The 14634-nt window shown below is 47.9% G+C and overlaps 1 protein-coding gene across 4 annotated transcripts in view; it reads right to left on the reverse strand.

The window, feature by feature from the left end:
* Window positions 1–7982: 7982 nt before the first annotated feature.
* The window catches only part of Znf618 (zinc finger protein 618), a 55673-nt gene continuing 49021 nt past the window's right edge, over window positions 7983–14634 (reverse strand). For all 4 annotated transcript variants that reach the window (XM_038334576.1, XM_038334577.1, XM_038334575.1 and 1 more), the window contains 2 exons: window positions 10058–10159; window positions 7983–9505 (listed from right to left, as the gene is read on the reverse strand). In XM_038334576.1, the coding sequence (XP_038190504.1) occupies window positions 7989–9505; window positions 10058–10159 (1619 nt within the window). In that variant the 3' untranslated portion in view covers window positions 7983–7988. The remainder of the gene's footprint in view (window positions 9506–10057; window positions 10160–14634) is intronic.

The following is a 14634-nucleotide window of genomic DNA, read 5'->3' on the forward strand; positions in this document are numbered from 1 at the left end:
CCTGCTGTCTCTCCACCTTGACCTGGAATACCTGTCTCCTGGGGTCCTCACCCAGCCCTCTGCTGGCCTTTCTGGTGCGATTGCAACAACCAGCTGGACCCTGGAGCAGAGTTCAAAGCACTGGGCTGGGCTGGCTTCTTGCCATAGGAAAAAGAGAGGTGGGCCGGTCAGAGCAGCTTGAGGACAAGCATGGCTCATGCCCATGCCCTGGGAGTCTCCTATAATTGGTGCAATCATATTCATCCAGTTCCCGATGGTGGGTGGATAATGAGCAGAGGCTGAAGATTCCCAGCTTGATATGCTCTCGAGCGGAAAGTCATCCTTGTAGGAGATCCTAGTGCTCTGGAAAGCCACCATAGTCCCCAGAATTGACGGCCAGCTCTGCATGGAGATTGCTTTTCATACCACTAGGCCATCTTCTGACATGTTCTGTCAGGCAAGGAGGATGAGAATCTAGAACACTCTATAGTTTCAAGACACACATAGACACTACCTTGTCCTTCAAAGTCTGGAACTTGGACTTCCTAGTTTCCAAGAGAAGAGATTTTTCTGAAGGGACAGTCCTTATGCTCACGGCTCTGGTTTGAAGTTACAAGAATCCTCGGGGGAGACAGGCAACTGTGCAGAAGAAAGTTTCAGTAAGGTTCCCCACGGGGCTAACAAACACCATCACCATATAATCCATCCTCATATACCAGAGACAACAGGAGCTGGAGCTACCACTCTGAACTGGGGCATTTTGGGCTGTCTGGGGGAAACATCTTTGACAGAAAGTACAGGTTCCATATGCCGGCTGGCTCCCACCAGTGGTGGAAGGTCAGGCTCACGGTCAGATTTTTGCATAATTCTGAATTCCTATTAAAAAGTGCCCTAAAGAAAATCTGCTCAGATCTTGGAGGCTTTGAGATAAGATCCTTCTGTGTAGCCCAGGCTGGCCTCACACCCATGATTGTCCTGCTTCTACCTAGCCAGTGCTGGGATCAGAGGTATGGGCTGCTCAGTGCTGGAAGACACACCAGGAGCCCAGGGCTTGCCACAGCTTTAAATGACAGTGTGTCCCAACAACAGTTACCCTTCTAGTGGAATGGGGCGAGGCCCGCCTGTAATCCAGTCCCAGGAATCCACACCTCTCATCACAAAAGGGCTCAAGATTCATTCCCTGCCAGGGGGACTCCACCCTGAAAGGGAACACAGCACATTCGGTCCTGCCACAGGGTTTTTAGTAGCGGCTACAGTACAGACACAGCCGCCTAATAAACACCTTCTTAAATGATCACACAGCCCAGAGGCTGGCCCATCAGTGGTGAGGTCCACAGGCCATGGCCTGACCCTATTTGACCCTCAAGGTCAAAGGAACTCAGAAAACTCTGTGGATGCTGCTGTCTTCCTGATAATTTCGGCTGTGGAGAAACTTCTGCACCAACTGCTGGCACACATATGCCATGGTTTTCTTGCAGAAGCTTCCATGGGGACATGCCTGCAGGGCAGGGCTGTTGCCCTCTGGGAAGGAGCCAAGAATATAGATGACACCTGCACAGAATTTGATAGGTGATTTTTTTGCCAGAAGACCCAAGTGGCTCAGCTTATTAGAGTGGTATGACCCACAGCTAATCAGGGACATGGGTAGGACCTGAGGTGGGAGGGGTCTGTGCTCTACTCACCTGGAGACCAAGTCAGCCTTTCCACGCTGGGCTCCCTTGGGGTGTTCTACCCTCCCCTCTAGACAGGCCTCGGTTCATTTTCTGGTGGGATCTTCTCCCCCTCAACTTTGAATCTACAGAAGAAAAGCATGAATGTCCTCTTGTCTGTGACATCAGAATCAGTTGTGGGAGCCAATTCTCTGTTCACAGTCCCAATGCTATCAAGAGTGGGCGAGTCCAGGGAAGACTCTCGCTACACACGAGAGCTGTTTACACACACACATTGCATGGGAGACTCGGGGCACTACATTAAAGGCACCTCGTGGACAGCTCTGGGGCCAGGCCTACTGTGATGTGTCCTTATGTCCTAAACAGCAGGACTGAGTAAATCCATCCCTTATTCTGAAACAAACCTTGACAAGCCATCTCACAGCAGGTCCTGGTCTCCTTTGACACCTTCTCCAAATCCATCAAACAGTGGCTGAGCCGGGTCTACGCTGTGACAACCAGTGACCCTTACATAAGACGTGGGCAAGTATGACCTCAGAGTATGACAGGCTCAAGCCCTCTGTCCTCCTCACCCAGCTCTTTGATGGCATGGTCCAACTCCAACCCTAAGAAAAACACCACACACCAGAGTTCCTAGAGGCCGTTTTATTGTAAAACCATAAATACAACACTGATGACATGAACTGTGAACGTGCCCAGCGACTGGTCCTCCAGTCACCGAAAGGATGTCTTTCTGCCTTGGCATCAACCAACTGGGAAATGGTTTGGGGGTCGGGGGAGGAACTGAATCTTGGGCTGGAGCTTTTGGTGACTTAAGGAACCCAGTGGAACCTTCCACTTCTCCATGGGAACATTCCACTTTTGAATGAGAACAGACAGGTAAAAACAGCAACATTGAAACAGCTCAGTTTTAAATTTTATTACTTTGTAAAAATCTCTCTTTTTATTTTTTTTTTCTGTTCCTTTCCTCCATTTAACATCAGTAAAATTTTTAAACAGCATGAAACCTATTTGGCTGTAAAATGGAGAAACAGTATCCAAACCAAAGGTAAAACACCCTCAAAGGACACATAGAAAACCCTAAATAAACCCACAAGTTTGACCTTGAGAGTTTATGTATCACCAGAACTGGCAACTCAACCCCATGCAATGTGGCTCCTTGAAGGACTGCGGGACCCACACCATCGGGACAGGAGACCACCAACGACATCTTTGTTAATTAACACAGCAAGTGTGACACTAGGTAACTTTTTAAATACAGTACATGGTACACAGGGTCCCTAAGATAGCCCTGCATAAACCCCCGTGAAGACTTGAGCCAAGCACTGGCTGTTTATAAAAATATTATGTTGCTACAAAAGTATAAATTAATGCTACTGGTATTAAGAAATATTAAACACATAAAACTTATAAGGATTAAGAAAAATATTCATTAATACCTGTAGAAAACTCTGGCCTAAAAAAGATATTTTTTTGTGTGTGTGTTTGCTTTTTTGTAATTTTTTTGTGTTTTTAATTTTTTTAAAGATGACTTGAGTTTCTTGCACTCAAAGTGAGACACGGATGTGTCTATGGTATTGCCTAGAACGTCGTTACTACTGAGACAGGATGGGGACGCACACATGTGATCACTGAGTTGGGGGGCAAGAGGGATGGGGGCACCAAGGCGTTCTCAAGATTTACCTGATGTGAACGGATCACCCACATGAAGTTGTGAGGGAAAGGAAAAAGACAGGATCAGGAGACAACTGAAAATAACTCATGCCTCTTAAAAAATATCTCTGCTCCCGGTAGTTGTACAAAATGGTTTCCTGATGCTGGAGGTCTGGAAGGCCCTGCCACATGGCTCTTGCTCTTTCCTGGCTGGCCAGACCCAGCCTACATCTGGCCACAAGCTTGAGCCCTGTTGGGGAAACCACCCACCCTGACTAGGTGGGAGAAGGGTCCTAGGAGAGCCTTTGGGAGGATTCCTCCTTCGAGCTGGTATGCAAATTCAGGCTCTGAAGGACATGGCTGGGCTGTGCCCCTCTAAGGAACTTTGGTTCAAAAAGTCAAGGTTTCCCAATGGGAAGCTTGGGTAGGTAGGACCTTGGTGGGCCATGATGCTAATGTCAACTCCAAGCCTAGTCAATTTCCCATATGGAAATACAACCTTGAAGGTGCCACCCTCTTCCATGTGAAACCTCAGAGACCACAGGTTCCCTTGGTCAAAGCCTGAGCTCTTTAGACTGCCATCCTCAGACCCAAATGAGATAGGAAGAAAAAAACCACAGCCATAAATCCCCCCTGGAAACCCTGTAAAGGGAAGACAGGAGGGAAACGTAAGAGGAAACACTGTATCATTGGTTCACCATAACTGGCCTAGCAAATGTTAGCCACAGTGAAAGGGAGGGCCAACCTCCTTGCGAGCTCTCCCACTGCCCTGGGGACAGGAGCCCCTGTGTACTGTCTCCAGGGTATAGCCTGAGCCTGGGTCTCTTGGTTCTGCCCCTAGAAGCCTTCCTCTAGATATATTCCAGACAAGTGTCACGCCACTGCCAAGGCCAGGAAGCTGGGGGCTTGGCACAGCTTATGCGGTAAGAACTGCCTTGTGTGCTTCTCTTGAAGCATGGCATAATGTCTGGGGTGGTATCTCACAGGGTCTCTTTTCACATACATACCATCTTTGATCCTTCCTGGTGACCCTGTGTCCTCAGAGTGAGTACAGACAGTGCCCAGACTCTCCTCAGGTGTCCCCCTTCTTGGGCAGTCTAGCCTGTGGCCAGGAAAATAGGGGACCTTGATTAAAAGTGGGCTCCAAAGGTAGAGCTTTAGCTTCACAGTGGAAAACACGCCTTGTAGAATTCTTCCATTTCTTCAAAGTGCAGGAGATGTATCTGTCAAAGTGAAATGAAGACTCTTGGACAGAGGACTCAGGACCGTCCTAGAACCTCAAGCTGGGCTCTCATCACCGGTTGCTCTTCCCACCAGGAAACAGGCACCTTTCCCTGGCCAAGAGCAAGTCTGCCCCACAATGCCAAACACGAAGTCCTCAAGAGGGATGGTGACATCATTGGTGCTGTAGCACAAGGCTTCTGTGCAGGCAATCCTAGGGATGAAATGCAGATAGTTGTGCTCAGGAAGCACCAGTCTTGTTTCTGGTTGCTGAATATGCCATGCAAGGGGGCCTGGCAGGTAGACTTGGGTCCTGAGAACACAGCCGCGCCAAGAACAAGGGCTTCCATGTACAATCACTCCTCACAGTGACCTCTTGAGTGGTGAACCCCGCAAACAAGTCACAATCCCTGGCTTGGGCTTCACGAGTGAAACAAAGTGACCTCAACTTCGCGGAGAATATGTTAATGGAAGTTCATCTTCTCTACTTCCATGTTAGGGTTCACAGATGTCAAAGCAAAGACAATTTTTGGCCAGGGAATCACACAGCTCAAGGTAAGCTATGAGAACAGAGATAGAAATGGCCCAGCTTCCTGGTCTCCCAGTCCCCCAAAGCCTACAGTGTACAACTTTAGTGGTCACAGAACACACACGCAGGCAGACGACAAAGATCCTTCTGAAGGTCAAGGCCAGCCCGGGCAATTGGAGATAAACTAGAAGAGCCTATCTTAGTGCTTTGGCTGAACTAGAATTTGGTAAGGTGGCTATTGCTGTTGTGGGGGCCTGTGGATGAACCCGGGAGATCTTTGGGATTTATGAGCTGTTGGTTGCAGGATGTGCATCGTGTGATAGGCACAGTCTTTCTGGTTGACACTAGAGAGAAATGATTGACAGCCTGCCACTTTATAATCTGTGAGGACGAGGCAGCCTGGGAGACAGGTTTCTGAGGATTAATTGGGGCTCGCATTGGACCTACAGAGGCGATCTAAGCCCAGGGATAGAGTCTAGGTGCGAACGAACTGGACAGGAAGTGACGGCCTATGACCCAAAGCCTGGAGTTTAACACCAATTTCTTTCTGGAGGGCAAATGTTCCATGCTTCAAAAAGAATGCTTGAAATGCACATGCGGGCTTGGCTGATGTGAGCCAGCAACAGCAGCTCGCCCAGCTTTGGCTCTCCCTGACTGCACTGAGCACCCAGCTTCCAGTGTGGCTACAAGTGTCAGGCTGCGGCCCCTTTCTCAACAGCTGAGGGAGATTGGAGGTGTCCACCATTTGCCGTCCAGCGCCCCCTCCTGGAATGTCCCAAGTCCGAAGACATTCCTACATTCTTCAGGGAGTGACATTCAGTTCCTGTCTGGATTTCTCCACTGTGAACAGAGGTTCCTCTGATGCTAAGACTCAAATTGAAGACACTGTGATGGAAACGTCCAGAACTTCCCCTGGAGTAGAGACTTGCAGAGGTTCCTGAGAACAAAGCTTGCTGGAGTGAATGTGGACACAGTCGTCTCTGATCTATTTGTGGATCTGAGAATCGGCAGGAGAGCTCGGGTAGTCTGCTGAGGCAAAGAGTGCAGGCTTATTCCTCAAGGACAGTGTTTTGGAACCTGGAACGTAACAAGAAGCCTTTGAGTTTTTAAACCATCTTCACCCTCCTGTTGGGTACAGTGCTTTTGAAGTCGAGGTATCTTTCAGTTGAGTAATGCTTTAGGACTGGGAAGTGGGGGCCAGTCCAAGCCCCCAGTGGTAGAGGTGCTTTTGCAAATAACCAACAGGGGTGGCCGTTCTCAGCCTGATGTGCATGCAAGCTCATCCCACAGCTGTGGTCACCGGAGGACCAGGGACATCAAGTTCTTTATTTATGGGGAGGTTGTGTTCATCATCCTGTGGAGAGAATGGTGTCCCCTCTTGGCATCTGGACTGTGCAGAAGCACTAGTTCCCAGCCAGGGGTATCAGCAGCAAGGGCTAACGACCCCTTTCACAGCGTTCAATCAAGGTCATCCACCCACAGGATGCCAAATGTTCAACCAGCAATGTACTGTGCCCACCAGTGCCCCGACTGCAGGTCTGAGGTGCCTGTGCAGACCTCTGACTGCAGGTCTGAGGTGCCTGTGCAGACCTCTGACTGCAGGTCTGAGGTGCCTGTGCAGACCTCTGAGGGCTACAGACTCTCAGGCGAGAGAGGGGGGAGACGGTGGGTCTGGCAGACACAGATGTGGAGTGTATCACGGTCCCTGAAGAGCTGGAGGTTGGATGTGGTGAGTAGTACGGAGGCGAACATTCAAGAGGTGGGCACGCACACTACCACAGGCAGAAACCAGGCAGTGGCCTCCTGCTGACATTCAGGACCCCTAAAGCCACATGCTGCCCTCTATGGCTTCTACCAAAGCTGCAGCCAAGGAACCATGACTCCTCTCAACTCCCTCCTCCAGATGCGTAGCCACAGCCTTGACCACTGTCATGTGAGTCCTGAATACCGCCACTGAGATGAGCTTAGTTTACAGTGTGACTTGTGATCAAAAAAAAGGGGGCAAGTAAAACAAACGAAACAAACCTGCAGAAAGTGAGCCACGACATCCAGTGCCTCCCAGCGGTCTAATCAAAGGTGAGAAGAAACTGAATCCCCAGAGAGATAAAAAAAAAAAATTGCTTTAGCATTGGAGGAAAAGAAACAAAAACAAAAACAAAAAAACCTTGCGTGTAGAGTCAGCTGTACATCTCTGGAAAAAAATGTCTTTTTTTCTCTCTCTCTTATATTAAAAAGTAAAACATCAGTTTTATATTTTTAAAGTCTCCTTTCCTGACTTGGGGAGATAGTGTGTATCTAAGGCAGCTGCCCCAGACATCCAAGTGGGAGGTCACAGGTACAGCAGCTTAATGCCCTGAAGGTGAGACAGAAATGAAGTCCAGTGCAGAAACTGTCCATCTGATGAGCAGCTGGGGCAGAGGAGGTGAGGGGTTGGAGGAATGCAAAGGAAGGGCTGGAGATGGGGAGGGGACTTCAAGCCACTCACAATCTCAGCTTCTTCCACTCTGCACACCTGAAAATGGAGTCCTTTGAGCCCCTGCCCGAGGAAAGTGAAACCATCCCGCTTTCCCAGTCTCTCGGCTTTCCTGACACACCCAGCTCAATGCACACATGCCCAAGAACAGGCGTGCGTACACACACCAGGTTTGTGTGTGTGTGTGTGTGTGTGTGTGTGTGTGTGCGTGCTCTGGCTGTGCACTGAAGCATGAGCTCCCCACACCCTTTACCCATGCAATGTCACATGTGTGGGTGTGGACACACACACACAAACACACATACACACACACACTGAAAAAAAAGCACTTAAGTTTCCAGGGGCATTTACAATGAGGTTCCACAGTGTTTAGAACTTAAATTTCTTTGTGACAGTATTGTGTGTGTGTTTTCCTAATGTCTTTCATCTTTTGTCCTTTGTTTGTTTTCCCCAAAGTCAAGTCTTAAAGCATGTTAGATTTCAAAAACATGAGCTTGTTCATGTCTTCTGGACTAAGCAGTCGTCTCCTTTTAATCAGAAGTGCTTGCTCACACATATTTACACACCCGTTTCGAGCCCCCACAGCAGGAACAGCCAGGAGCCAGAAAGCGAGCTTGGCGAGTTTCGTGTGCTTTTGGGTCACACATGACCAGTACTGGAAGAGATCGGGAGTGGCCTGGAAGAGAGGTTCCTGAAGGTAGTCATACACTTCGTTCTTGCCCAGCCGGTCATCCTCCTGAGTTGTGGGGTGTTCGCCCGCAGCTGAGCGCGCCTTCTTGGCAGCAGGCTCAAAGTCGGCCTCCTCGGCCCAGGACTCTTTCACCTCATTGATGAGCTCACACACCTTGCTGATGATCTCCTCGTGCTGGTAGGGTGGCACTGGCCGCAGTTTCTGCTGAGGATCCAGGATCATGGCCACTTTGTGGGCTGGGTGCACCTTGAAGTTCTCCTTGAGAGCTTCTAGGAAGAGATGGCAGAGCTTGCTGACGGTGCCTGCGTCATTGGCTTTGGCTGTGAAGAGCTTCTCCAGCCGGACATAGGTGGGTAGCACCAGCTGCAGGGTGGGCTGGCTCTCATTGCTGAGCTCGATGACTGCCTGCTTCACAGGTGTCAGGATGGCAGCCAGGTTGCTCAACAAGTGCTTGTTGAGGCTCTGGATGAGGTTCATTTTCTTGGCACGGCTATAGAACTCGCAGATCTGCTCATAGCGCTCATGGACCAGAAGCAGCGAGTCTGTTACTGAGTTCCAGCAGGGTGGGGGTGATGTCTCCTCCAGAGAGCCAAAGGTCTCCTTGGCCAGGCCCGTAGAGCCTGCTAAGTCCTCACACACATTGAGCAGCTCGATGACCTCATGCATGCTGCGGGCTTGCAGCGTCCGCTTGCTCAGCACACTCTGCACCACTGAGTTCAAGGCACAGGCTGAGCAGCGAAGGCACATGCCAGCCTTGGAGAAGGCAGATGTGCTCACCTGGCAGTCCGTTACATACACAGTCCGGATCTCTGACATCACAAACTCTGACAGCACGTTCTGCACCCAGTGATGCACCAAGTCACCGCTGTCACGAATGTCTGCACCCTTCACACCCAGCACATAACTCTTGATGTGGTTGCCCTCAGCCTGGTAGGCTGTAAGGATGTAGCAGGAGTCAGGGCCTACACTCTGGGAGTGGCATGTGACACCAATGCCCAGGCAGGCATTGCTGCCCAGGGCGCATGTCACCTTCACCTTCACCTGGTTGTACATGCGTGGCAGGTGCTTCAGTGCTAGTGTGTTAAAGTTGCCCAGGATCTCGGTGACTGAGAAGGCCCCATAGCGGGCGCCACTGTCTACCAGGGTTTGGGCCAACTTTAGGAACTCCTTCCCACTGACCACGCTCAGCGCACCCAGGTCAGCACACATGACCCGCAGTAGCCGTTCTGCAATGTTCTGCCGCTCCTTCTCAGGAATTACACTGTTGGGTGTCAAACCACTAGTTGTGGCTAGCAGGGGACACAAAGAAAGAAGGGTTACTTTTGACATTCAAAGTTTAACTTGGCAGCAGTAATACTCTAAAGGGCGGGTATGAAGAATAACAAATAGATTTAGACTTGCATACAAATTGGTCTGTTTTTGACAACTGACAGTACCATAGGGATAAAGTTCTATGAGTGATTAATAATGCCATGGGCACGAGAACTGTGTATAGTGGTATGGGTGTAACACACTTGCCACAGGTGCCAAACACCTAAACCTTTGAACACAACCTTCTCCTCAACAGGAATTACATAGGAGTCTTTAGTGAGTAATGTGTTTTAGGGACAGCGTCAAGAAAAGAGCTTATGTAAACTGTGACAATGTGGGGTTGTGATTCTGGCATTACGTAGTGCTTTGGGCACAAACATGCACAGCCCTTCTCCTGGCCCCCTTTTGTCTATCCACAAGTTAAGAATCTCTGCCTGAGTCCTAAGGACAAGTAATTAGTTCCACAGGAAGTACAGACAGTAACAACGGGGACACAGCACAGCTGCAGCAGGGTTGGCGCTGAGACCTACTGTTGTTGGCACTGTTCCTCTGGGCCTGAGGCTTCCACTTCTCCTCCACCGCAGCAGGTGGAGATCGGGACTGGCTGGAGGCAATGTTGTTCTCACTGTCTGCTGTAGGCACAACGGGACAATGGGTTATTCTGAAGCTAAGAGGACGCTGAAGAGCAACTTAAGAACACCTGGGGGCCAGGGGAAAAGCAACACATGACCCCAGGGAGTTGGGTTCAGGCTTCTCAGAAAACGTCTATGCTTTCAAAGCCTCACCTGCACACTCTGGAAACTGAGGACTATGGTATGGCTACCACACAACTTCAGGAAGGACTATGAGGACGACAGGGAAGAGGCCAGGACTCAGAGGACTCTTAGAACATGGGCCCACCATAGTCACAAAGTACAGCCCTGAAGTGTGTGTGCACCCCAAGTACTCTAAAGTGTCTCACCATCTTCCACTTCTTCAAGGTATACTAGATAATCAAATGTTGCCAAGAGTAACAAAAGAATCTGTATGATGATGAATTGGCCAATTTACCTAGAATATGAGTTTAAAAACACACATATCTTTAAATACAAAAGAGAAAACTGAATTGACACAAAATGGACAAATTACCACTAGAGATCTGACTTATTTCTCTTAACAACTGTTACTGATCATAAAAGGGTTGGGGGAAGAACATATATGGATTGAGAAGACAACAAGAAGTCTATATATAGGCTGCAGAGATGACTGAGGAGTTAACAGTACATACTAATCTCCCAGAAGGCCTGTGTTCTATAGCTCCCTACACTGTAATTCCAGCTCCAAGGGCTCTGGTGACCTCTTCTGGCCTCCACAGGTACCTCACATACATGTGGCATTCACTCATTCAGGCATATACACATAAAACAAATATTTTTTAAAAAGAGGTCTAACAATAAGCAACTTGAGCCAAAAGTAGGGAGAAGAAATAACTCAGCAGAAACATAAATGAATGAAATAGAAAATGGACAAACATAAAAGAGCAAAACCAATAAAAACAAACACCAATTCTTTGTAAAGATCAGTCTACTTGATAAAGCTCTGACCAGAGTCCATAGACTATCAGGACAAAGAAAGAAAAGAAGTCATCATTACAGAGCCCACAGATGCCAAAAGGTCTAAGAGTAACTATAAACTTTAGGCCAATTAATTCAAAAAGTTAGGCAAGACAAATACCTGTAAGACACAAGGAAACAAAGTTCATCCCAGAAGAAATGGATAATTTGAAATTCTGTGGCCATTAAAGAAACAGCTCATAGTTAAATAATTCCCTTAAGGAACTCTTAAAAGTTCACTGGTTGATTTTTATGAAAAACTTAAGTAAGTGATGATATTAATTATATACAAATTCTTCTAGAAAACATGGGTAGTAAGACCATCCCACAACTCATTTTATGAGACTAGTATTGCCATTTGTTTGATGATAGCCATTCTGACTGGAGACGAGATCTTCTAATTCAATATTAAAAAATACTTTATTTATTTTTGCCTGTAAGCATGTCTGTACACCACAGCATGCCTGGTATCTGCTGAGATTAGAAGAGGGTGTTGGATCCTCTTGGACTGGAGTTACAGACAGTTGAAAGCTGTGCTTTCATGTGGGAGTGGGGAATTAAACCTGGTTCCTCTGCAAGAGCAGCCAGTGCTTTAAATGACTGAGCCAGCTCCCCAGCCCCAGGAGATGTAATCTTAAGCAGTTTTAATCTGCATTTCCCTGAACTGAGGATGTTATACACTTCCAAAAGTAAGTGTTCATTTGCCATCCATATTTCTTCTTTTGAAAACTCTCTGCTTAATTCCATAACCCCCTTCTAATAGGATTGCTTGCTTCCTTCATGTTCATTTATTGAGTTCTTTCTAGACACTAATCCTCTGCCCAATATAGATAATTTTTTTCTTTCATTTTGTAGGCTGCCTCTTTATTCTAATAGATTCCTTTGCTTTACAGAAACATTTTAGTTTCAGGAAATTGCATTGATTCACTGTTGGTCTAGTCCCTGAGCTGTGAGTACCACTCAGAAAGTCTACAGCTATTGAGGTGTACTCCCCACTTCCTTCCCTGCAGGTTCCAGGGTCTTCAGGCATTGAGGTGCACTTCCCACTTCCTTTCCCACAGGTTCTGGGGTCTCCAGCTATTGAGGTGCGCTCCCCACTTCCTTCCCCCCCAGTTTGGGGTCTCCAGCTTTTGAGGTGCGCTCCCCACTCCCTTCCCAGCAGGTTCCAGGGTCTCCAGCTATTGAGGTGCGCTCCCCACTTCCTTCCCCACAGGTTTTGGGATCTCCAGCTTTTGAGGTGTGCTCCCCACTTCCTTCCCCACAGGTTCTGGGGTATTAACTCTCATGCTAAGGTTGTTGAGTTTTGTGCGAGATGAGAGATAGAGATCTAGTTTCACTGTAAACATACACTAACAAATAACTAGAAATCAAGCTACCAGATGACCCAGCTCTATTTCCCCTGAGCATACGCCCCAAAGATTACACTGTAGAGACACTTGCACACCCATGCTCAATGCTGTTGAATCCACAACAGCCAGGAAATGAAAGCAGTCTAGATGTTCATCAACTGATGAATGGGTAATGAAAATGTGGCATAAATACACAATGGAATTTCATTTAACTATAACAAAAATTAAATTATGACATTTTCAGGTAGATGACTGGAACTGGAAAGAAAAATTATACTAAATGAGATAGCCCAGACTGGAGGAATACCACACTGTCTCTTTTAAATGCAAATTCCAGTTTACACTCCAGCTTTAGCCTGAAAGTCCAGAGATGAGAAAGAGGATATCAGGATGTGGGTGGGAGCAGGGGTGGGTGGGGGAGTGGGGGAGTAATGTGGGGTGTCATAAAGCCAGGAAATGATGGCACACACCTTTAATACCAGCACTTGAAAGGCAGAGGCAGACAAATCTCCAGGAGTTTGGGGCCAGCCTCGTTTACAGAGTGAGTTCTAGGAGAGCCAAGACTACACAGAGAAACCCTTCTCCAAAAACAAAACAAACAAAAGGGAGGGGAGGGTGCCAGAGCACAGGAAAAGGAAAGTAGAGAGTGGCAACCCTGGGGGCAGAAGTGTTGATGTGGAATGGGGAGTGGTGGATGGGGATAGAGAAGGCGAGGGCTGGCCAAAACATGGGATATACAAAAAAAGCCTTAAAAGCTTTTACTATTTTGTAATGCAATTTAAAAATATAAAAGGCAGATTGATGAGAGACATCCATCATGACTTGATGATGCTTCTCCTATAGGCAGTGAGTTACCATGCAAAATTCCAGCTGCCAGGTATTGGTACCTCCAAAAGAGTTAGTCAGGCCCCCAAACAACTCAGGCTCTTGTAGTCCTCTTGGCTGCCAATCAAAACTAGAGTGTAAGTCCCTATGCTGCAGACTCTACACACATCAGTTAAAAAGCAGAGAGCTCCAGAGAGCCGCTGGAGCTCAGCTGGGAAACTTCCTCCTTCCTGACTCTCTTCCGAAGAGCCAGACGTTGTGATGTATGCAGGCAACCCTAGTAGAAAAGGCACCGAAGGACTTCCCTAGCTGTGAATCTTATTAACTACAAAACCACCTAGAGAAGATGTGCCCACCTGAGTACTTAGGTAATCAACAAATCACCTTATGATTCAATTTGAACCCCACTCCACAGGAAGTAATTCATGCTTAGTATTGAAAGTCAGATCAATGATCCATACCTAGCAAAGTCATACATAGATAGGCCCAAGGGGATAATTCAGAACTGTTCTTTGACTAAAATGACTAAGCACCTCTTTTACACAAATAGACAAAGGCTACTCTTGCCCTGAGATAAGCCTCTTTTCGGTGAATAGAGTTGACTGCAGAGACTTAGGACTCCCCAAGGTACTGAGAGTTAAGTGATGTCTGAGTGCCCATCCCTAAAAAAATGTATACTATCCCTCCTAAGGCTCTGAGAACACTGGGGACAAGGGGTCAGGAAGAATGAAAGAGCTGCAAGACAGGGAAAAGGACTGAAAAATGTCACCTAGGCATGACACAACCATTAAAGTCACGAACCCACAGCAGCTGTAGTAACCTGCATTGGACCTGCATAAGCCTGGCCCTGACAGACTCTGGGAGATGTGGGAGCAACCATATTCAGTTGTGTGCCACGGCTAAGCTCACCAATAGATAGTTCTAAACCTACTGTCTTAGTTAGTGTTTCTACTGCTGCAACAAAACACCGTGACCAGAGAGCAGGCTAGGGAGGAAAGGCCCAACACTTCAGCATTGTGGTTCACCATGGAAGGCAGTCAGGACAGGAACTCACATGGGGCAGGATCCAGGAGGCAGGAGCTGATGCAGAGGCCATGGAGGAATGTTGCTTACTGACTTGCTTCCCATGGCTTGCTCAGCCCACCTTCTAATAGAACCCAGGACCATTAGCCAGGGATGGTACCACCCACCATGGCCTGGGCCCTCCTCCACTGATCACTAAATGAGAAAATGCCTTACAGCTGGATCTCACTGAGGCATTTCCTCAACTGAGGCCCCTTCCTTTGATGCCTCTAGCTTGTGTCAAGTTGACACAGAACCATCCAGTGCACCCACGGTCAC

The sequence above is a fragment of the Arvicola amphibius genome, chromosome 6 (assembly GCF_903992535.2).
Source record: "Arvicola amphibius chromosome 6, mArvAmp1.2, whole genome shotgun sequence".
In the NCBI taxonomy this organism is placed as follows: domain Eukaryota; kingdom Metazoa; phylum Chordata; class Mammalia; order Rodentia; family Cricetidae; genus Arvicola; species Arvicola amphibius.